Here is a 22,298-nt window from a genome sequence, read left to right as displayed (position 1 = left end):
TAAATAAATATGTACCCATTGCTACTGTTTTCTTGACACATATATATGTACATGTGTGTATATATATTTGTGTATCAGTGTGGCAAGAGATGCCAAACAAACAAATCTACCCAGTGTTAACACTCTTCACAAATGCACCTTACAGACCAGAAGTTTGAAAATGTTGATTGAAAATATTTATAGTTTTCTGTGCAGCCTTGCCTTAAATATGAAAGAAAAAAAAAGAAAGAAAAGAAATTCAGGCATGTGGCACCAGATTTCTGCATTTGAGCATCTGAGCTCATATACTGTAACACAAAGCTGTGCAAAAATGTGCATATGTGACCTTCATGTGTATGCATTTTTTGATGCATGATTTGTCTTTATATCCCAACAGAGAAGTGGACACTAACAACTTGCCTATACTGTAATTTGAAAAGTCCTAAAATACCCTGCTGTTCTGAGTCAGAATCTCACCCATCTGGGATTTATACCAAGAGATGTTCTTTTCCAACTTTGTTGTCAGTGCAAATGTTTAAACGTACCTTTGAGAGCTGAAATATTTGGAGAGAAATTCTGTTTGCCTTACGCAAACAAGCAATAGTGTGCTTTTAATGAAGTTTCATCCTTGGACTATATCCCTCTATCTCTGATAAAGCTGGAACATACATAATCACCTTGATTTTAAGAGGTTTTACTTGTGGAAGAAGATAGAGTAAAAGTCTTAGGATCTGGCCTAAAGAGAGCTAATCTACTCTACTGTACTCTACTGTACTCTACTGTACTCTATTTCTAACAATAATAAAGCAAATTTTTGCAGTGTAAAGGAAGCAAGATGTTCATAGGAAAGAAAAAAATGTAATGGTAGCTTAAAAAATACAGTATCTTTCCTTTAAACATGAAGGAGGTGCACGAAGTCATTCTGCTGTAAGAGGGTCTTTATATCATCGTCCTCACAGAAACCATCTGAATTCCTTCCAGTAGCACACTGAATGATGTGATATGTTATATCACTGTCATATGCAGTTCATTCTTTTTCTCATCTTTCCCCCAGGGAAGAATTGTGCATGCAGTGGTAAGATTTATTTTTTCCACAGATTTTTTTTTTATTATTATTATTGCAGTCAGGTTGGAGAAGGCAGGTCAAGGAAAAGTGCTTTGCACTTAGTGATGAAATATGTGCTAGTTAGTCCTTAAGTTTTTTTTTTTTCTGAGAGTTTGTCCTATCCTCTTGGATCAGCTCCAGAGAAAGTTTTCTCTCTTGCTCTCTCACAGATTAACTTTATGAATATGGTTAAAAGCTCCGTTTTGCCTGAGGAGTTATTGATCACAGTCTTCGTTGAAAGATTTGGTGATCGTTCAGCAATTTTAGAACCTGGCCAAATAATTGCTACTTTCAAGAAATAAACAGTGCCAGAACTAATCTGAGATAAACTGCTGTAGCTCAGTAGAACTCAGTCATTAATATCAGCCTAAGAGCTGACCTAGCTCTAGAGGTATATGAGAGTTCAAAGGTGTGAAAAGCTGTTATGGCTGCAAATCACTGCAAACCTATAGCTCTCTCGCATCTTTGTGATCCTAAACACTGCTATGAGAGATAAAATGAGCATTTGTCATTGGATAGATATCCTAAATTTTTCACCAGCTGTATTTTTTAAATCATGAGTGATACTTGAATCTGATTCAATCATATGATATTGCCATACTGGATACAAGAATCTTCTGTTGACATTATGTAATTTTTACCGAGTGCGAGATCAGATGAGGTAGCCCTAATGACCTGTCGTGACTGTAAAGTTTCTGTTATCTAATACTTCACTTTTCCTGAACTGAAATTTCAATCCATTCATCCTTCTCAAAGGCTGTGGTGCAACATAAAGAAAAAAAAAAAAAACAAGTACACGACAGCATTGCTCCTCATGATTGAATTTGTCAGAGTACAAGAGTTCCCTCCCTCTAACGCTTCATTTGTTTTGTAGGTGGTACCTGCGTTGTGAACCCCACTGACCTGTTCTGCTCTGTACCTGGCCGCTTATCTCTACTCAGCTCCACTTCTAAATACAAAGTGACCATTGCAGAGGTGAAGAGGCGTCTTTCACCACCAGAATGCCTCAATGCTTCTCTCTTAGGAGGTATTTTGAGAAGGTAAGTTGAGGGCAAGAATAACAACTGCAAGAATGTGCTGTCATTTCTGTGATTTTATTTTCCCCAAATATATTTTTTCCCCCCACTTGGATAGACGATCATAGCTTGAGAAAGCAGAAGGGTGTAGATTGTGAGTAAAGACTGTTTCTAGGGACATTTTCAATTAAAAAGAACAAAATTAAAGATTGTGTTGCCATTTTCACAGGAAGGTTACATTTTTCAGTGAACTGATTTTTTTTTTTTTACTACATCAGCTCTTAAAAGGTGGACAGGTGTTGTTTTTCTTTGTTTTGAATAATAAAAGCAAACCAAACCAAACCAACCTCTGTGCATGGAAAATTTCACGAGACCCACAAATTTGACTTTTTGTTGAGAAACTATTTGAAAGCAAACTGTTCTACGAGGTGTAGTCACAGTCCTCGCCAAACCAACAAAGAGAACATGGAGGTGTGGGGCTGCCTCACTCTTTCAGCCTTCCTTGAATGTGCTTTGAATACAGAAAGGACAGAGATAGCAGAAGACACTGGTTTAGTTCTTCTTGTTGTGAGACACTGGAGGAGAAGGAAGTATTTGGGTACACCTGCAGAGTAGTCACAGAAAGGAGGAAAGCGGCAGATTGTGCATCACATTACAAGCGAAAAACAAGGAGGCAACTGTAATTCAGCCAGGCGTATTTAAATCGCAATGTCCCTGAGGCATCAACTTAGATGGCACAAACTACTCGAATGCCCTTTGATCAAAACTAGCTGGAAACTCATAGACTGTTTCACTGCTGTCACTGAAGGCCACATTGATCCTCATACTCATGCTGAAAGTCATTTTACACAACCTGCACTATTCTAAGACTTATAGTAGTCCAAGAGCTGTCTCAAGCCATCTTGCAGAGGACTAGATCCCAAAATTGTTTCAGGGCACAAGTCACGTTTAACTGCCTTTATGGGCTTCAAAATCCAAAATCTACATCCTCAAAAATTTCACTCTGCTGCTGCTTCACCCTGGAGTTGCTTTCAGCTAGTAGTCACATCGTATTCACTTTAAATGCTCATACCAAAGACCTCATTAATACCAGGGCAAGGTATTAAGAATGCAAGGCCACGAACCTGAACACTGGGGCTCAGTTGTCTCTGCTTTAAACTGTTAGAGGGTCCCCATACGTTTTTGACTCAGGCCAAATATCAGTCTCCTAAATCATTCCTGGGCATGAGTCAGGAATTAGCACAAACTGTGAACTATTCCCAATCAGCAGCTTGGATGCAGCCATTCTGTTTTGCAGGGATGAGAGTGTAGATGTATGGAGTAGGGAGTTAAGAATCTGGCTCCGAAAGACTTTCCACTGGCGTCATCAGAGCAGACATTACCCTATATATTTACTAGTAAGGTGTATATGATTTCTAGTGTGATATGAATGGGCGGGGAGAAAAAAAGCAGAATAAAGATGAGTTTCCCTTTCCTACTCTTCTCTCATGACAGAGCAAAATCCAAGAATGGAGGACGCTGCTTGCGGGAAAAATTAGACAGACTGGGACTGAATTTGCCTGCAGGAAGACGAAAAGCAGCAAATGTCACACTTCTGACTTCTTTGGTAGAAGGTACGGTTTATAATATTGCAATATAATGTAAGCATAATTCAATTGTTTCCCTGTATACAGCATTTCTCTGTCACATTGTTAAATACCATAATCTGTATTTTGTGCAAAGAGGTGAATTGACTTGCCTAAAGCCACAGACAGAACCACTGGCAAAATGGAAGTTCACTCTGAGGTGTCTTGACTCCCAGCAAGTGATTTGGTCATGCAGTTTCCTCAGCATTAATCTGTGCTTTTTGTGCTGGAATATGACTTACAAATCAATGATCCAAGTGTCCTTGTGAGAGAGATGAATGTCTTATATCAATTTGACAAGTAGGATTGTTTATCTTCTCTCTTTTTTTTTCTGACTAGTGAATTTCCTGGAACTGATCCAAAAGTGTGATGTTTTTCTCCCATAAGAAGGCATATTATTTAGACAACCTTTCCCCCCCTCCCCCCCCCCAAATGAATGAAATCTGTTTTCAGAAAAACTCTAGACTGACCCAGGAGATACTTTCATGGTCTTTATTTATTGTTTAAATATCATTCACCAAATACTGCCAGGCTCTTGGAGCATTCAGCTGGGAGATGCAGGTTCAAACCCCTCAGGCAAAGGGAAGAAACTCTGCCTGAATCTCTTTTATTCTGTGTGAATCCACTAAGTACTTGGTTTGTTGTTTGGCTGTGAGTAGCAGCCTCGGGAGTTTCAGATCCCTCCTTCTTGATGTTGAGAGCACTCAGTCCATCATAAAGGTCAACACCATTTAGGTTCATAACCCGAAATGTCCACACAGATCTAGGCAAGTAGGCAGGAGTCTCAGCATATATTACTGCAGAATCACAAAATTACAGAATGGTTGAGGCTGGAAGGTACCTCTGGAGATCCTCTAATAAGACCTCTATGCTCAAAACAGGGTCAGCTAGAGTAAGTTTCTCGGGATCTTGTCCAGTTGGGTTTTGAATATCTCCAAAGAGGGAGACTCCACAAGGCAGGAACAGAGCTGAATACACAACAGCGGAGATTGTTCAGCATCTAAGAGGAGAAACTCAGGTCCTCAGAGACCACTGAGCACACAGAACTACACTGGGATTGCTCTGAAATACATGTGTGTCCAAACCACACCTGGCTGTAATAAAGAGAGAGCCCAAATGGAGTTGCAGTCTTAGAAAAGGTACCAGTTTAGGGTAGTAAGAGATGTTCCTTTCCTTACAGTCCTTCACGGGTCTTGAGTTTTAGCACAGAAGAATAAACAGAGCTATACGGACATATACCCTTTAACTAAAAGCTATGGAGAGGGAGAAAGCTCAATTTCAATTACTGGCCTGAGATTGACAACAATTTACTTTTACTGCAAATCAGAAATAGATTCCTTTTTTTCCCAGGGATGGAGCTGTTTGTCTCCCTGCCCTTTGCTCAAAGCCAATAGTAAACCTGTTTTCAAGCCTATGACATTGCTTTTGTTCCTTGACTGGATTACTGTGAGACTCTCAGACTAAGAGGCCTCCTAACGACATATGCTGAGGAGACTGAGTTCACTTTGGCACGGACCTGCTTGCCTAGACATGCTAAGCATGAATCATGTATACTGGAATTTTGGGGGAAAGGGACCACCATGTGTGCTAATGTTCCCACGGAAATCAAGACAAGGCCCATTTTCTGTCTACATGAACAGTCCTTGATCAGACTTGGCAGTTTTCATTGAACTTTGTGGGTGTATAAACTGTCCTCCCCTTGTACATGCAAATATTATTGCTGTAATACCCCCAAGCGATACTATTTTGTCAGATGAATCCTTCAAAAGAAACTGTCCCTCAATGGCCCCTGTTGCTGGAGGAAGCAGAAGCAGAAAGACACGTGCTTACCCCAGGTTTTAGAGGACATGAAGAAAACAGCATAGGCTTTTCTTATGTGATGTCAATACACAAGCTGACATAATCATTTATTAGGCTTATTAAATCCCCATACCTCAGGTGACTGTGTGGACTTCTCATAATAACCTAGGATTGTGTCATTCTTGTTTTTCTTAGATAAAGTTTCTTATTACTGGAGTTAATGAAGCACAGTCTTCAATGTATTGATGTCTTTGGTATCTTTGTGAGGTAAAAATGTGCTTGACCTATTGAATATCGCTTTGAGGTAAGAAAAGGCAAAAACTAGTTGTGTGGTGATTACGTGTCATGACCAAAGGTATCTTGAAAGTCACTGGCAAGACTAAGACTTTTCTTCCTCTAAATTCACTAAACCCACTGAGCCTTTGGGCGTATTGCTAAGTTCAAAAGAGGGACTGTTGAGAATTGCTAGGCTGTGGTGGTCATGTGAAGATCTGGACTTTGTGAAAATTATTCTGTGGCCTTTGTTTTCTGCAAACTCACTTGTTTTTGGCTGCTGGCTGGTTAGTGGTGTTCTCATTCTGATCAGGCTGCACCCTTAGCGTCTTTGGTGAAGACTTTTGGGATCCAGAGTAGGAACTGTTTTCACAGATCAGTCCTATTCTTTGCGTTGTCATCCACATAAATCAATGCAATGGGTGGAAACACGGACTGGGAGAATAAAATCAGCATTGCAAGACGATCCACAGCAGCATGGGACAGAGCTTTGTGTAACCTGTAAGTGAGGGGTGCCCTCTAGTGCCTGGATTAGACGAAGGGAAAGGTCACTTTTCTTACCGGCTCTTAAAAAAATCAAAAAATTCTACTGCTTAGCTAACAGTGTAAAGACTTTTCCATTAAGTACCAGCAATGCTAGGGTTAAGACTTACTGCTGTCCCAAAGGAGTTGAAAGTATCCCCAGTAGGAGTAAGGAAGGATGTGAGAAGATAGATATCCCATCTGTTTGGACATGTCTCTATAAGGCTGAGACTTAGTGTAAATGTGATTGCAGATGCAGGTAAAAGCAATGACTGGATGAATTTAAAAATATCAAATTTATTTATAAAAATCAGAAAATATCACTTAAAAAATCTGTAATTTATTTTCATGTCAAACCTAATTAAAACACTAAATTTACTAGACACAGAATTGACTATATTGATGATCTGGGGAACAAAACTGTTGAGAAAATAGGTCAGTCGTTACTTTTGTTCACCCTGCTATCAACTGCTGCACTTCCCTCATTCCTCAGCTTTTGTTTTAGTATTATTCCACTTGTTCCTCCTCCCTTCTCATCCTATGAATAGAAAAAACAAAAACAAAAACAAAACACTTTCCTTGCACTTCCCACCTGTACCTCCTCCCCCTAGAGGAGGTGAAGCCAAGGAGAGAAAAGGAGGTTCAGATGCCGAGTGGTCCCCTCCTGGGACACCACTGCTGCCTTCACTCCAGATAGGAGCATCTCTTGCTCCTGCTAGACCCAGGAGAGTTTCAGGCTGCTCCTTGCACCTGCTGGCAGAAGCCTGTCAAGGTACGTGGTCTGGTCCCTCCATGGAGGCTTTCCAGAGCTGTTTCTGCCGGTTCAGCCTCAGCAACTGTCCTTTTCAGTCGTGCAAAGCTCTCTGTTCAATTAAGATATATAGGAAAGGCTGCACTGCCTATAGCATGGCCAAACAAAGCCGTGTTCTGGATTTAAGGGAAAGACTCAATGATCCCTGGCACCATCCTTTGTCTCCATCCTTTGTCTTTGAGGAGGAAAGAGCTGGGTGTATTGCACGCAGGGGAAATTGGTTTTGTATTGAAATGAGGCAACTGACTACAAAGACCTGGGATTTTAGGGGTTTCTAACTTTCATGTGACTCTTCCCTGACGTAAACAGTAACAAGCTGGAGGAAGGTGAAATAAAAGAGGTCAGATGATCAACATTTCCTACATTTCTGCTTTCTCCCCTAGAACAAAAATGTTTGACACAATTTTGATGCAGAAAAAGGAAGAACATCTTTTATGACATTTTGTACAGGTTACTTCTCCCCACTAAGCAGGCTAATTTCTTACTCTGCAAGGGACATCTATTCACTGAGATTAACAAATAATATGCATAGAAATATAACACAATCCACTTCTAAATACATTGTCATCTTGTCGTGGTAGAAAATGACATATTTGTTCAACAGTGAGGTATGAGAAATCATGTTCTGAAGAGTATTTTAATGTCCAGATTTGTATTTTTATTTGGAATTTGATGTTGTAATTTAGAACACCTATTCCATAAAAAATTAAAGCTATTTATTTATTTACATATATTTACCTCTCAGACTAGGGGTATCATTTGATTTAGGTGACTGGGGGGGCATTATTACATGCATATATATAGTGTGTATAATCTATATCATCTTAACATCTCTGTCATAGTTGCTTCTGTCATCTCAGATCCATTGTAGTCAATCGGGAGAAATCAGCGCCTCTGGGTTATTAAAAATTAAACACCAGACTAGGTTACCCAGAGAAGGGCTGAAGTCTCCATTTCTGGAAATATTCCAGCCTAGGCTTGAAAAGGCCCTGGATAACCTAATCTTCAACAGAAGATTGGACCAGATGATTTCCAAGAGGTCCCTTCCGACCTGAATTTTTCTATGAACCATCTGACCCGCTTTTGCCTTCTACTTTAGCATGGGATATGTTCTTCAAGTGACAGTTTCTCTCCATTGACTAAGGAGTCCCAGCTTAAATGTCAATATTGACATTTAGCCAGATGAATCCCACTGAAGGTATTCTCAAAGGGGTGTATTACAGGTCCTGCATCCCTCCTAACTGTCCACCTAGAACATTAATCTGGTTTCCAAAAGTCCAGGTTCCAAATCCAGCTCTCAATTTGGCTCTTAAACACATCTCTGAAAAAAGATCCTAAAACTATTCTGGAGCAAGTCTCTGGCAGTCCCTCACACAGATGTGCTTCAACATACACCTCTGGTCAGCTGACCTGTTTCTGACTTCTACTTTGAGATGAGAGAACGTGTGATCTAGAAATGCTTATTTCTCTTCAGAGAAAGATTAACTTAGGTGCTGCAGATGATCGCATTCAAGACAGCTATGTTTGATCAGATAAATCCCACACCAGGGTTGTCAGAGTGAGAGAACACAGGCCAGAGAGTGTTCAGTTAATCCTAAAATAAATGTCTGGGTTCCCTAAGTTCTCAGTGGAAACAAGCAGGTACTTCCAAAGGCATTTGACACCCAGCATGGAGGTGGGTTATAATGTCCAGGCTCTATAGCTGAGGTAGAGAGTCATTCAGTTCCTGCCTCTGCCACAGACGCCTCAGAAAGCTCAGTCAAGTCACATACTGCTTTTTCCTTGATTTCCCTACATATAAAATAGGGACTGTGATATTCATTACCTTCTCTTTTGGTCTGTCTGGTCAATTTTGATTGCAAGCTTTTTGGAAACAGGAGTGCTTCTTGTGCTCTACTTAGGGGTCTGCTCATCTTTAGAGTGGATTTGTATAGTGCCTGCTGACTTAAATTAGCCCCTGAGCAAATACGCTGAACTGAATTCATTATCCCCACAACACTCTCCTGAGGTAGAAGGTTATTCTTCCTTTGTATAAAGGGAAGTGAGGCACCAAAGCCTGAATCTCAGCTCTTCAGATTTATTCCCACCTCCCACAAATTTTAAATACCAATGAAGATCTAAGCTTATAAAACTTGGCCAGTACACTGGTGGCAAGGGAAGGAGTTAAGCCCAAGTGTCCTGAATAGTATTTTCTCATGACAGGAATACCCCTTCTCTCTTCTGGGTGGCTAAGTCTGATGACTAAGTATAATCGGGCCAAGTGGGTGGAAACCTGTACTGGTTCGGGATGCATGGCTACAAAAGTGACTTGTCATTGTTCTTTTTTTTTTCTTTTCTTTTCTTTCAATAGCAGAAGAAATTCTATAAGCCCAAAAAAATAAAAATCCTAAAAACTGACTGATCCATTTTGTTTGCCCACAGGGGAAGCGTTACATTTGGCCAGAGATTTCGGCTACACCTGTGAAACAGAATTCCCTGCCAAGGCGGTGGGAGAGCACATTGCCAGGCAGCACATGGAACAGAAAGAGCAGACAGCAAGGAAAAAGATGATCCTAGCAACAAAGTAAGAAAGGAGGGAAAAAATAATGTTGAACTAAAAAAGAAATCTGTCTGTCACTTTTTCATTTTGAATCTGGGGGCTGCGGGAGGGGGGGAGTGGGAGTAAGGAGTTGGGATTATGATGACAGCTATCACAACAGTACTCAGTCAACGCAAGTGAGAGAATGCCTCTTTAGAGTCACTGTAAGAGGAACCTTATTTACTTTAGTAAGGTTCTAGTGGCTACACTGTAATGTATGAGGTTAAGCCAGCACATACGTCTCCTCAGGCCAGGGATATCATTTGATTTAGGTGACTGGAGGGGACATTATGACATGATGAGAGCTATAGAACAGATCCTGTTTTTTCTCCTGTTTGCAGAGAAACAATACAAGGTCTTGATGTATGAGTAGATCTTAGCACCTACTGAAGTACTGTTAGATATTTATCGTCAGTCTGGCGAGGGAGAGCTGGTCTGCAGAGGGACAGATCCTCTCTGGCGGAAATTGCGAGAGTTCTCCTGAAGACAAAGGAGCTAGAACAGTGTGCACCAGCAGGGGAGTTTGGCTAAAGTCATTAAAGAAACACGGAGACACCTGACTTAGTTCTAAACAAGCCACTGACCTCCCTGGAGCAGTAACATCATGTTAGGATAACACTTCATCCAGGTTAATTAGCCTTGATGAGGGAGGAATTAACCTTCACAAAACCTGGGAAACAGGCATAATTAGTCTTCATGGCATAATGCAGACCCGCACTAGGTGTGCAGTATGCCTGCATAAGGGTACCCTTGAACATAACCATATGAGCTTACTGTAGTGTTATGCAGGGAGGCTGCAGGAGAGCTTGGACCAGAAGCCAGAGCTTCTGAACTGTCATTCATCTTTCTCACCCAATGCTGGAAATGTTTGGAGATGATTTAGTCCTGGATGTAACCAGTAGAGAGTAATCATGCTGCTGGGGTGGGGATGGCCAACAGCCACAAGGACTGTTCCCAGCATCCTGATGTCCCTGTGCTTTGTGTTTGGGTGGGGAAAAGGACCTCTGGCCTTGTATGCTTTGGTGCCTTGGTGTCCCTCTTGTATCCAGAGCTCTTTGCCCTCAGGGTGACTCAGAGACAGCAAGTATTGAAACCTCTCAGGCTTGTGAATGCCTAGAGTGCAGCCTGTGATTCTCCTTTGGGTGGAAAGCAGAGTGTCATGAGGGTCAGAGGGCATTTGCCTATTGTGAGCATTGATGGGACACTTCACTCATCATGCTCCTAAGTCCCTTGTAGGTTAAAGAGAATAATGCGAGAGGAATATGATCCAATCTTTACCTACTCCTACTCTTGCTTTAAGGGCCCAGGGGGATCCAGAGACATCAGAATGAACCATCAGGGCACATCTCTCTTCTGAAAGCTGTATTGTTGTATAGTTCTTTTACAATCAGCCCCCCTATAACTATTTAGAGGTGGATTGTACTTCTGAGTGCTAAGCAAAGGTTAAGACTGTAATTTTCCCCACCTGAGTACTTGTCTCAGGAGATGCTGTAACTCAGCCTTGAAGATACAAATCTCCTTCTTTCTCATCCGGCACTAGGGAGAGAGCACAGTGCCACTAGTTGTTATTATCAGTGGCTGTCATCAGGGGCTGTCATCTACTCCCTCCAAAGGACATTCCCTTGAGGGACACATAAGAGTCTGGTTACTTTTTTTCCACCACTCCATACCTACTTTCCCACCCTCCTTTACTACTGAGGTGGGGAGTCATGGGCGTGCATTGCTCCAAACCCCCATGAACTTTGGGCATTTAGGCTCTTGTCCTCCATTTTAAAGGGATAAAATTCTTTCCCTCCCCTTCCAACACACCAGCAAATTGTTCGGAGTGGTCTGTCGACAATGTAAGCAGAAGCCATATGCTACTGCAGTCAGAGTGCTTGTTCATAGGGGACCGATGGGCCAATGTGTGTGCTACTACTGCCCTCTCCTGTCTGGAAGTAGAACAGTGACTTCACCAGACCAACTCCATCCAGAGGACACGAGACACAGGTCCACAGTGTCAAAATATTAACATCATACTTCCAAGCCATACTTCCACTTATCTGATAACAGGTACTTAACTTTAGTCATTTGTCTGGACTTGCAATTGTTTAGTGGGTGTCCAGGTTTGTAATTTTCATTAAGTTCATAGGCGTCCTTGTGAGCTATGACACCAGAAAAAGCAGTGGATTGCTATGCTGTCAACAGAAATGACGCTGAAATTCCAGGGTGGTAAAACTACCTAAGGCAACCTTTGCTTGTGGAAGGAAGTGGAGAGCCATTGCCTGTGTGTGCTGCTGTTGCCTTCTACGGCACAGTCAGGAGCCCTTCGAAGTGTGTCTTTGGCAGAATTGGTGAGATCATCCAAATGTAGGGGTTTTGAGGAAAAATAAGGGGAGGGAACAAAAACATTTCTATAATTCCTAGTATAGAGCTGAAATTCAGTTCTGGATTCAGACATCTAATTTCAGGGGTTTGTTTCAGTTACCTAGACACGGGTACCTACTGCCGTTTGAGATGAACTAGGTTATCCATCTTGGTTACTGGCTGCTGCTCCAAAAGAGCAGTGTTCCTTTTGTTACTGTGTTGTATATGCCAGTTCTTACCTATGTCTCTGATACCACAGATTAGTTCATGGGCACCTAAATAGAGCTGTTAATGTCTACAGTTCAGGAGTTTCCACCAAGCGCTAGAAGTTCCCAGTATAATCAAGGGAATCCAGAGAGCTACCCATCCACCCTGACTAGATGTGGTTCACTCTCCATGCACAGAATTGTGATCTGTGAGCTACTGAGGACTGGAGACTGCTCCTTTAGATGGCAATAGGCATCTTTAACCCAGCAGGGCACTAAACTTGAGGTAACACTCTTTTTACTGCCTTGCTTAGCCCTGCTTGGTCTGAGTCTATGTTGATGCTAGTACAGTGAATGAAACCAGGACCATTCTCTGTCATGGAATAAAACATATTCAATGTGTTAAACTAGTTTACCTTCCAGAACTACCTCTTGGAAATGGTCCCTCACATGTGTTAAAGCAGGACCTTGTCCAGGTGGGTGCTAGCTGGTCTGGGTCAAGATGATGCCACGTCCAATTCTAATAATTTGATGGTCTAGACAATGAAGTAACCTTACCTGATGATGATCATGAGAAGAAGAGACGATTGGGCTGTGCAGCCAGTATACAGTATCGAACACAAGTGACAGCAAGGGCAGGATGGGAGAGAAGCAAGCATTGTTTAAGAGTTGAATGGACAAGAAAAGGAAAAGTAATGGTAGAAGCCTGTCTCCTAATATTCTCTTTCTCCCCACGCACCTCCACTGACTAAGCAGATGATTATGTGAGTGCTACAGAGCAATATGCTTCAAAAAAAAAGGACTGAACTGTCATAATTCTGGCCAACAGGTGCTGATATTGGCCTCTTAACCCTAGGTTTTTTCAAAGGTTTCAGGATAAACAGGTTTAATCCATACAGTAAAAAAAAAGGGTGTAGGGGGAGGTCTGGAGGGACGTTAAGTTCATTCACCTTGCGGAGGTGTAGGAAAGGCCCTCAGTGACTTTATGACATGGGACAGAACCTGACCAGATTGCAGTAAGGGCAGAGACAGAACTGTTGAAGGCTCTGCCAACAATTCCACTTGATGGAGAGGCACGCTGTCTAAGGAAAAAATCCCAGAGTATCCCAACAAAAGGCCTAAGACGTGAGAGAGAGGACCAGATACACACACATTTACACACACCAGAACAGATCAGTGTGAATAATGGTTTTATTGTGGGTTCGATTATCACCTATGCAGGATAACTAACATCAGTGGAGACGGCTGTTCAGTGTGCAGCACACACACTTGTTATTCTCTGGTGTTTGTATCCCACTGCTTTCTCACTGGTGAGGAACTTTGTGGATTCACCGTATAGCCACGACACAATGTGCTCAATGTGCTGCTTTTAGGAAAAGTAGTTCTGAGACAGGGCGGACAGGCCCTGCTGAGCACTTCTCTGATGTCTGATCTTTGAGTGCCTGGAAACTCTGACATGCTTGGAATACATCAGACTCATGAGCACACGTTTGCCCCATTCTTGCATTCTTTCCTTACACATTTTTGGCCACTGCTAGTGATAGGATAATGGGCTATATGGGCTCTGATCCATTACAGCCTTTTTTATCTTCTCATGATCATATATTGGAGCATCTGCCCATCTGTAAAAGATCAGTAGGTGCCTCTCTTGCAGGAGTGACCAGGGTGTATATATTTTTTTTTTCTTTTTTTTTTCTTTTTTTTTTCTGCTGAGACTCCTGAGACATAACCATGTTCCTTTGCTTAGGCAAAGTCACAGTCCATCTCAGAGCAAACCCAGTGGCCCTACCCCAGGTGATGTTTTATTTGTAGTGGGAGGCACTGAGACAACACTTTACCTAGAAATCCCCTTGAAAAAGTAGGTTACTGCCTTTTGCAGGTTTTCATGTATAATACAAAAATGTTTTTTCTCCTCTTTCAATCTGAAAGACTCAGTAAAGACTTTTGACATATGAAGATGGAAAGGAACTTAATTGCATACTTGGTTTTGACACTTTCCTTTGTCAAAATATACGAACTCGTAAGATGAACTTTCTCAACAGGTAGAAAGTAAAGGTTGGAGGGGAGAGAGAGGAGCGATGCTGACAGGGCCGACTGGGGATAGTAGATTGTTTAGAAGCCAAAGTGACTGACTGTTTTCAGTTGTTAAAAGGAACTGTTTTTCCTCTAAGGACCTGATTCATTAAAACTGTATGCTGCATTTACATACATTTCTGCTGAATACCTCTCTTTGCCTGAAAGGCTAAGATGATGCTTCCCTTTCAAGCAGCTGGTGTCTAGGTTCATACCGATGACAATCATTTACAGAAATCAGGCTTGGATGAAGTCCAGAGGCACAGCAGGAAATAGTTTTCTGCATCTTTTCTCCTGTTAGGGATGCTGTGGTGTCAAAGTCTATGTCCAAATCTTGCAGAACAGTGGTATAATGAATACTAAAAGCAGGTCTGTGGAGTTTCCTTGCTTTTAACTGAGTAATGCAGGGCCTTCTAAAGATGAAGAAGCTGAGTTCACCCACTTATTTTCCATTATGTCACTGTACTAAAGGACAAGCATTACAAGAGGATAACCAGGGACTTGAACTTCATCTAGGACCAGACACGCAAAGCAAGATTCTTCTAACAGAAGTTAGGGACCACAAATACCAAGTGCTTTTCTTTAGTATTAGAGACTGAGCCCAGATACAGTCATTGCATCTGTACTAACAAAGTAAACCATGCACAAGATGAGGAATAAGATTGTAATTGTCTATATTATTAAAATATTAGAATGGTTCCTGGAACTCATCCAAACAGCTTCTGGGCACATTCTGGGAGATAGCTCGGACCAGGGTCCATTCTCTGGAGTCAGTTTGGATGAAGTCATCCTGCTTAGCAGGCTAGGAAAGCTTAAACATATGGACCTGATCAGATGGTGACAATCGGCCTCAGGACCTGAGGACAACCGATGGCACCATTTAGTTTATTAGTGTACATGTAGTTACTATGACAGGATTAGGCATCTAACACATAAGTAGATGTGTCTATATGTTAGGCATTTAGTTCAGGGCAATCTAGTTGAGCGCTCTGATCATCTGGTGGGCATCATGCCCTCCTGATCCCACAGTAAGTGTCTACATTTCCAGAATAGTCAATGGAGAATGATAGGCTCATTTGAAGACTTGGTGAGAGAGAGATCCAGACACCTCTCCTTTTCTTAATTGACCGTATCATAAATCAATTGAAAATGAGTGATATTTCTCTCCATCCATGGTCCAGAGAGCAGTTTAGCACTCTTCTGAGGACATGCACCATATGGATCTGGTTTGGCTTCTGTTTTAAACTAAAATAATGCATTGGTAGCACATTCCTAGCTTAATTTGCAAAAGAAACCAATACAACAATATTGCAAGAATGAAAAGGCCTATTTTCAGGTCTCTCTTAGCTTTAGGTCCCATATCCCATATCCCTTGTGCTATATCCCACGTCTCATATACCAGGTGATGTTTTTAACCCCCAGGTGCTGAGACATTCTGAGAGGGAGAGGGAGGGCAGCAGCACTGTCCATCCTTCCCAAAGAAGTTTGACTGCCATGCAGATGGGAGATCAGGGAAGACAGAGCCTGAGTTTCCCATTACAAGGGGAAGAATTGGGGTCCCAGGTCCTGCTTACTGAAAGTATGCGTTGCTCATGAAACCAAGACAGATAAAAAGGAGAGCTGACGGGATTTGTCTCACCTACCTGTGCCTTTCTAATATGTAGATACTGAAAGCTAAGGCAGTCACTCAGCTCAGTGACTGCAGTCACTGGAGAGAAAGAGGCTACACTGGGATGTGAGTCCTCCAGGCTGTTATAGACACCTACTTTAGCCTGCCTGATGCAGGGTGGAAATGTAAAAAAACAACAGCAACAACAAAAGTATGTTTCAATAGGAAGTTAAAATAGTTGCTACTGGAATGAATTCTTACTCTGGACAGACCTCTGGGAGAGGTATCAGTTGAGGGGCTATTGGTTTTTCTGCCCCAGAGCCACAAGGAAGCAGAGTATGGACACAGTCAGGAACTGAAAGAGCAAAGAGAATATTTTCCTTCACAAATCCCTGTGCTGCATTTTGCTTTAGAGCAACTCAAGGCCAGAATTGCTATGACTTTTACATGCAGATAAACCAATGTACACAAGCAAATGCTTGTATCTGCACAAACTCTTCAGTCTTGTTCTAGTGCTAGCTGATCATTTTCTTTAACCATAACCCTTGCTTCTAGTGTAGATGATCTAAACCAGACTTAAATTGTCAAACTGGACACAATCTAGGGGAGAAATCTCATTTTAAAATGTCAATACCAACATGGTTTGCTGTATGAACTATTCCCTTTCAAGGGAAGATTTCAAGGGGTTCTTTATGTTTTTGGCTTTGAGAATTCAGGGCAGGGAGGGGGGATTCTTTTGTCTTTATTTCTTTAACACTGCCTCTGCCAAACATTTCTGTTATGGAAGAAATTACTGAGGAAAAGGTGGGAGTCAGCTTTGTGAGAAGGATTACACCTATGTTATTTAAGGATTTCCTCTTTCCTTTTAGACAAATATGTAAAGAATTCCAAGACCTTCTGAGTCAAGACAGATCACCCCTTGGATCCTCCAGACCAACTCCAATATTAGACCTCGACATCCAGAGACATTTAACACATTTCAGGTACAACTTTGAAAGTGGAACAATCGCACAGAATTGGTATTTTTGGTAAAACGGGAGGGGAAATGAAGAAGAGACATTAGATATAATTTGTGGCAAAGTTCATCAGTAGATATTTTGTTTCTGAGTTTGGAACTAAAGACTACATATGATGATAGAGAAGTATTTGTTCCCTTATGTAGAAGACTAAGATTATGTCTATACTCTGTTATCTGTGCCTGTTAAAAGCTCATATTTGTCCAGAACTGTGGCTGAAGCTAGTTGCATACACCTTGCTTCTAGGACCAGTCTGAATTTGAGCCAGTTCTTTCTTATAGCCTCTGGCCAAATCTGGCCATCTGGCCAGAGGGATTCCTTGCTCTAAATGCAAACCAAATCACAAGCCAACCTAAAGACAATGTGGATGGTGCAGAAGTGTGGAGACTCAAGTTGAGCCAGACGATAGTATAGATGAATCAAAATAGCAATAAAAGGAGGAAGACTTAGGCTGCATCCGTACCAATTAACTAAATAGCTCAAGAGTCTCTTCTTTGCTGCTGAGCCTATTTGACACCAGCTCGACATGTCCACACTATTTACTCTTTTAGCCTCCAAAGCAGATTGGCCTCAAAGCAGACTGCCTGCTGGGAATGGTCTCACTGCATTAATTCCTGAACAATACCTTGGAATGGCCTGGGAGCTATGTGGCTCAGACCAAAACTGTGCCAGAAACTCTGCTAAACATTTACTAGCATGTTTAGATCCAGTGCTTGGATCCATGCCCTAGCAATATTAAATCTACTGGTATAGACAGCCTAAGAAGCTGTTATGGAGATGAGGACTTACTGTGCATGCACACCAAGTCCACACAGTATGGGAAGTTTATCCAGATTGTTGGTGAAAGTGTATAGATGGCTTTGGACCAGCAAGATTTATCATCTCAGGAACTGCTGCCCAACTACACATTTTCTGATTTAGGCTGTATGCCAGATACAGCTCAGAGAGTGGTGGGAACTTCCAAAGAGCCATTCTGAACTAGCGCAGTCACCTAGCATATTTATCAAGGATAGGTATGGTGAAACATTGTGGAGGTTCTCCTGTCTTTACCCTGACCACAGAGGGGAATGCATGACTAACTGAGGCTACAAATTTAAATTCCAGCTCTCCAAAATGAGAGCATATGAATTCACTCCAAGATTGTTCCTTCTTCATACTGAATAGTTGAACATGACAGATCACAGCCCTTGAGCATATTCTTACCATCCAGAAGGTACTTTATTTGATCGCAGAGGGGCACCTCTGTTCTGGAGAAGGGGAGAAGAGACATTAATTCCACAGTGTCTTCATTCTTGGCCTCTGATAAGCACGGCTCACAAAACTGCTAGCTCTTACTCATGGAGAAGAAGGTAGTTTAACTGTATGATAGTTAAATGACATGATGGAGATAAATGCTGGTTTGGTTTGGTTTTGTTATGTTTTGTTTTGTTTTTCTAGCCATTAGCTAGTACCTGAAAAAATCAACAAGTAAAGAACTGCTTGCAAAGGGTTGTTTAAAGACCATGACACCAAGCAGGTTCATTAGGCCAATAAAGCCTCAGGGAGGTGCTGCATGTTCTTTAACACAGCCCTCTGGGCCGTTCACCATTCATTGGCTAGATAGATACCCCTTGTGCCCCAGCACCTCAACAACTTTTAGCTATTAAGATTCTGATATGTTATGAAGTACCTACCAGCCAGCTAGTGTGATACCTCACTTTTTTTGGCATCCAGATGTTGTATGGAATCCAAAATACCCAGCATCCCACCTCTTTCATCTTTCTGCACTGGGGGTGGGGGGTGGGGGGAACAAGGGTATGCAATATATGCATACAAATTGGGAAATTTATTGGATTACAAGATCCCAGGTTTCCTTCCAGTGAAAACAGGAGCACTGAGGGGATGTTGTTCCCCCAGCCTTACACCGACATGCAGCCCAGAGAAGGACAGGGTGCACCTCTTGACCCAGGAGGAGAGAAACTTTTCAGTCCTTAAATTAAGATGTAACTTTTTTTTTTCCTAGCCCACAAATGCACACACCCTGTTTATGGTTATGCCTACCAGTGTGCACCCTATGCATTTATGAGCACACCTACACAACATCACTTCTATTTTCATGCAGTGATGTACACACACACACACACACACACACACACACCACCTACATCTCTGCATACTTTCCCTTATACACACAAGCTCCATAATACCTAACTACACAAGTGCACCCATTAGGGCATAACTATCTACACAGAATGCCCATAGAAGGACTTGAATTTGCCACCTAGGCTAGGGAAGACACAGATAATTCCCCTTTACAAACACACAAGGTAAATGTGATACAGGTCAGCTAATCCCCAAGGATTTCTGTGTTTAAAGAAGAAATAGCAGTCAGGCAAAAATGCTGAATACTTCGGCTACAAAATCTAGCAACTGGTATAGCTCCCATCCTTCTTTCTCTGCTTCACTCCAGTGGGTTAGAGCACAAACAAAGCTTCTTCAGGCAACTCCTGGATTATTCAGTACTTTCTTTCATGCCTGCTGTAGGCCATAAGTGTTGGACAGAAGATGGGCGCCTAGAAGAGCACAGGTCTTGATTCTACATAGATGCTTCCCCAGGCTTAAGTCAGACAGCCTTCTCTGATGTCTCTGCTCATGGGAAAATGAGTACTTCAGCTTGCCTGCTATCCAGGTCTGCCAGAGCCAGAGGGAAGAAGAGGATGAAATGAGACCACCTACTTTTTCCATCTATTATAGAGAGGTCAAGGTCAGATCCAGCTTCTGACCCAGACCTCTAACTTTAGTCATCTACATTTAGGTGCTTCTATTTCAGCCAGATGTCTGGTTCCTCTTCTAGTCCTGGGGATCCTGTCCATACAGCCAATGACTTCTGTAGTACAATTAAGCAAGCATCTACTTTAATGTGACATTAATTTGTCTCTAGACTCCACTGATTGATCAGTCTAGACTAGATCTTCAGCGGAATGGGAGCTTAGATAATCGGTGCACATGTATATACTTATATTGTAAATATGTATATTTAAGTGTAGGTTAAAAAAAAAAAAAAAATCCTTTCCCCTATATCTGGCAGCCTTCACAGCTAGGTCGTCTGAACCACTCCTACCACTACTTACCTTCCTGATCTTAAATATCACAGAAGGCACTTAAGTCTGTCTCACATGTCAGACAAGATGTGAGAATACAATTCACCGTGCTTTTCAGGAACACTGAGTATTTTCAGAGTCAGTGTTTCAATGCAGACTGCTTCTGACCGATCACTTGGTTTCTCTGCCTTTCTCTGAGGGATGATGCTCAAACTGAACTGACCTCCAACACAGGCAATTCTCACCTGATCAGTTGGGGAAATCATGGGGGAAAATTCCTGGTACTCAGACACAAGGAGAAAGCCTTGTAACCCAGGAACAACATGGTCAAGGCATAGCACAGCCTCCTACTGGTCACAGACATAAATAACTACTTGTCATTATATGTCAGTTGGGAATAATTTTATAACAAGATGCTGAAAGCATTCGATATGCCTAACTAACAATTAAAATATTTAATGTATAATGGCCTCCACATGCCTAAGCATAGCCTCCCCCCAAAACCCCAATCAGATTTCCGAAAGAACAGGTTGATCCAATCTGTTACAGTAGAATGAACATAGTTATATATCTATAGATAAAGAGCATTGCAACTCCATGCCAGAGAGGTATTTGACTTTCATACTATAGTCATTGTCAAATACTCTAATGACACCTATGGTGGTTAGATTCTAAAATTGGACTATCTTAATAAGTGGCTGGTCTGAATAGCCAGATAAAATTAATGTTATTTATGTCCAAAATGCCCAAGAGCTGTTGGTGCTCCGCAAATATGTTTTGCAGAAGGGGCATAAATCTGATGCAGTGACTACTTGCAGTCATCATAAATTTCATAACATGCTTTTTCAATAGTGAAGTTTCATATTCATTCTCATCTGTATTCCAGAACTTTGGTCTTTTTCATGATAAGCGCTCTATTTCTATGCTACATAGATTTCTGGATTGGGATGGAGCCGTTATATTACCTTTGGAGAGGTCAGGCCATAGACTTTCACTGGCACCTCTGACAGGTCTTTGTGAGTGTTTTTAGCATAGGCAGACAGCCTATCCAGTACAAGCTGATTTACAACCATGGGTAGAAAACATGAGAACTCTCATATAGGTTCATACAGGTTGAATACAGCTAGAGGAGGTCAAAAAATTCTGCCGCATTAGCCATTGTCAAGGGAATAAACAAAGAAATCACAAGATGAAAAATTGAGATTATATATTTTTTTACATCATTCACAGCCATCCTACCATACCCTGTGGTATGATGTCAGAAAGTCAAACAGGTTTTTTATGAACAAAAAAATTGACAAGTATCATACAAATCTCAAGTGCTAGAATAAATTACAAGATAATAAAAGCTGTAAACAACTATTTGAAGGGGTATAAAATCTTGTATCTAGAGTATAATCCAGCCTCTACTCCCTTTGAGTCAAAAGGAAATTTTCTTTAGGAATAAATTACCTTATAGTTGGTAAGTGTGAAGTTATATGCTCTACTTGCTTGTGATGTTACTTCCTCAACATTAATAATTACCATGAGGGATTGCAGACCGGCACAGGTCAGATCCAGGCAGTGATTCCTGTTTCCTCTGTTTTAATTCTTCAGGCTCACATTGCTCTGTGAAGTTTTTTCACTGAGTCCCAATTCATCAAGGTTTGTACGCATGTGTCCAACTTGAAGTGCAAGACAGTCCCCACGAAGGGATCCAAATTGCTGGGTTTGCTCGAACCCCAAACTCAAAGTTCATGCAAAACTTAGAACAAGGGAAATCTTCAAAGAAACCGCCAGTGAGCCTGAAAACTGCTGAGTTTTGCACAACTCCACTAGGCAGGCAAAAATCAAACTCTCATCCACACCCCGATACAACCACGTGCATGCAGCTGCTTTCTGAGATGCCCATCTGACCTGAATACAGAAAGCTCTAGGCAGCAGGAACATCGATTTCCTAGTATTGTTTGTCCCTGAACAGCTATTCTGGAGACACTGTTCATACCAGCAATAACTTTTTACTATCTGAGACTTGGTAGGGAGTTGTAAGTGCCTTATACAAGATTCCTCTCTTTTCAGTGCCTTTTGGGGTATCTTACTGCAGAGAAGTTATATCTGTATTAGTAAACAAAAAAGCACCAGGGCACAGGCATGTTTTGGCTGCCTGTGCTGCTTTTTAGAAAGATCCCTGGGTTTCTTTTGGCCAGACTAACTAGCACTGTTCCTGACTATTCCTGGGCACGGTTCAGGAGGTGGATCAGGATGTGTCCCAGCAGTCTG

General features: G+C 41.7%; 1 protein-coding gene across 1 annotated transcript in view; it reads left to right on the top strand.

Annotated features, from left to right (window-relative positions):
* TFAP2D (transcription factor AP-2 delta) overlaps positions 1–22,298 on the top strand; it is a 48,181-nt gene that overhangs the window by 14,270 nt on the left and 11,613 nt on the right. Inside the window, exons 4-7 of the mRNA XM_067294857.1 lie at positions 1,959–2,124; positions 3,595–3,713; positions 9,553–9,694; positions 16,813–16,926. Of these exons, the coding sequence (XP_067150958.1) occupies positions 1,959–2,124; positions 3,595–3,713; positions 9,553–9,694; positions 16,813–16,926 (541 nt within the window). The remainder of the gene's footprint in view (positions 1–1,958; positions 2,125–3,594; positions 3,714–9,552; positions 9,695–16,812; positions 16,927–22,298) is intronic.

The sequence above is a fragment of the Apteryx mantelli genome, chromosome 3 (genome assembly GCF_036417845.1).
Source record: "Apteryx mantelli isolate bAptMan1 chromosome 3, bAptMan1.hap1, whole genome shotgun sequence".
NCBI lineage: Eukaryota > Metazoa > Chordata > Aves > Apterygiformes > Apterygidae > Apteryx > Apteryx mantelli.
Note: the sequence above shows the minus strand (reverse complement) of the source record. Positions and strands in the feature narration are given on the sequence as shown.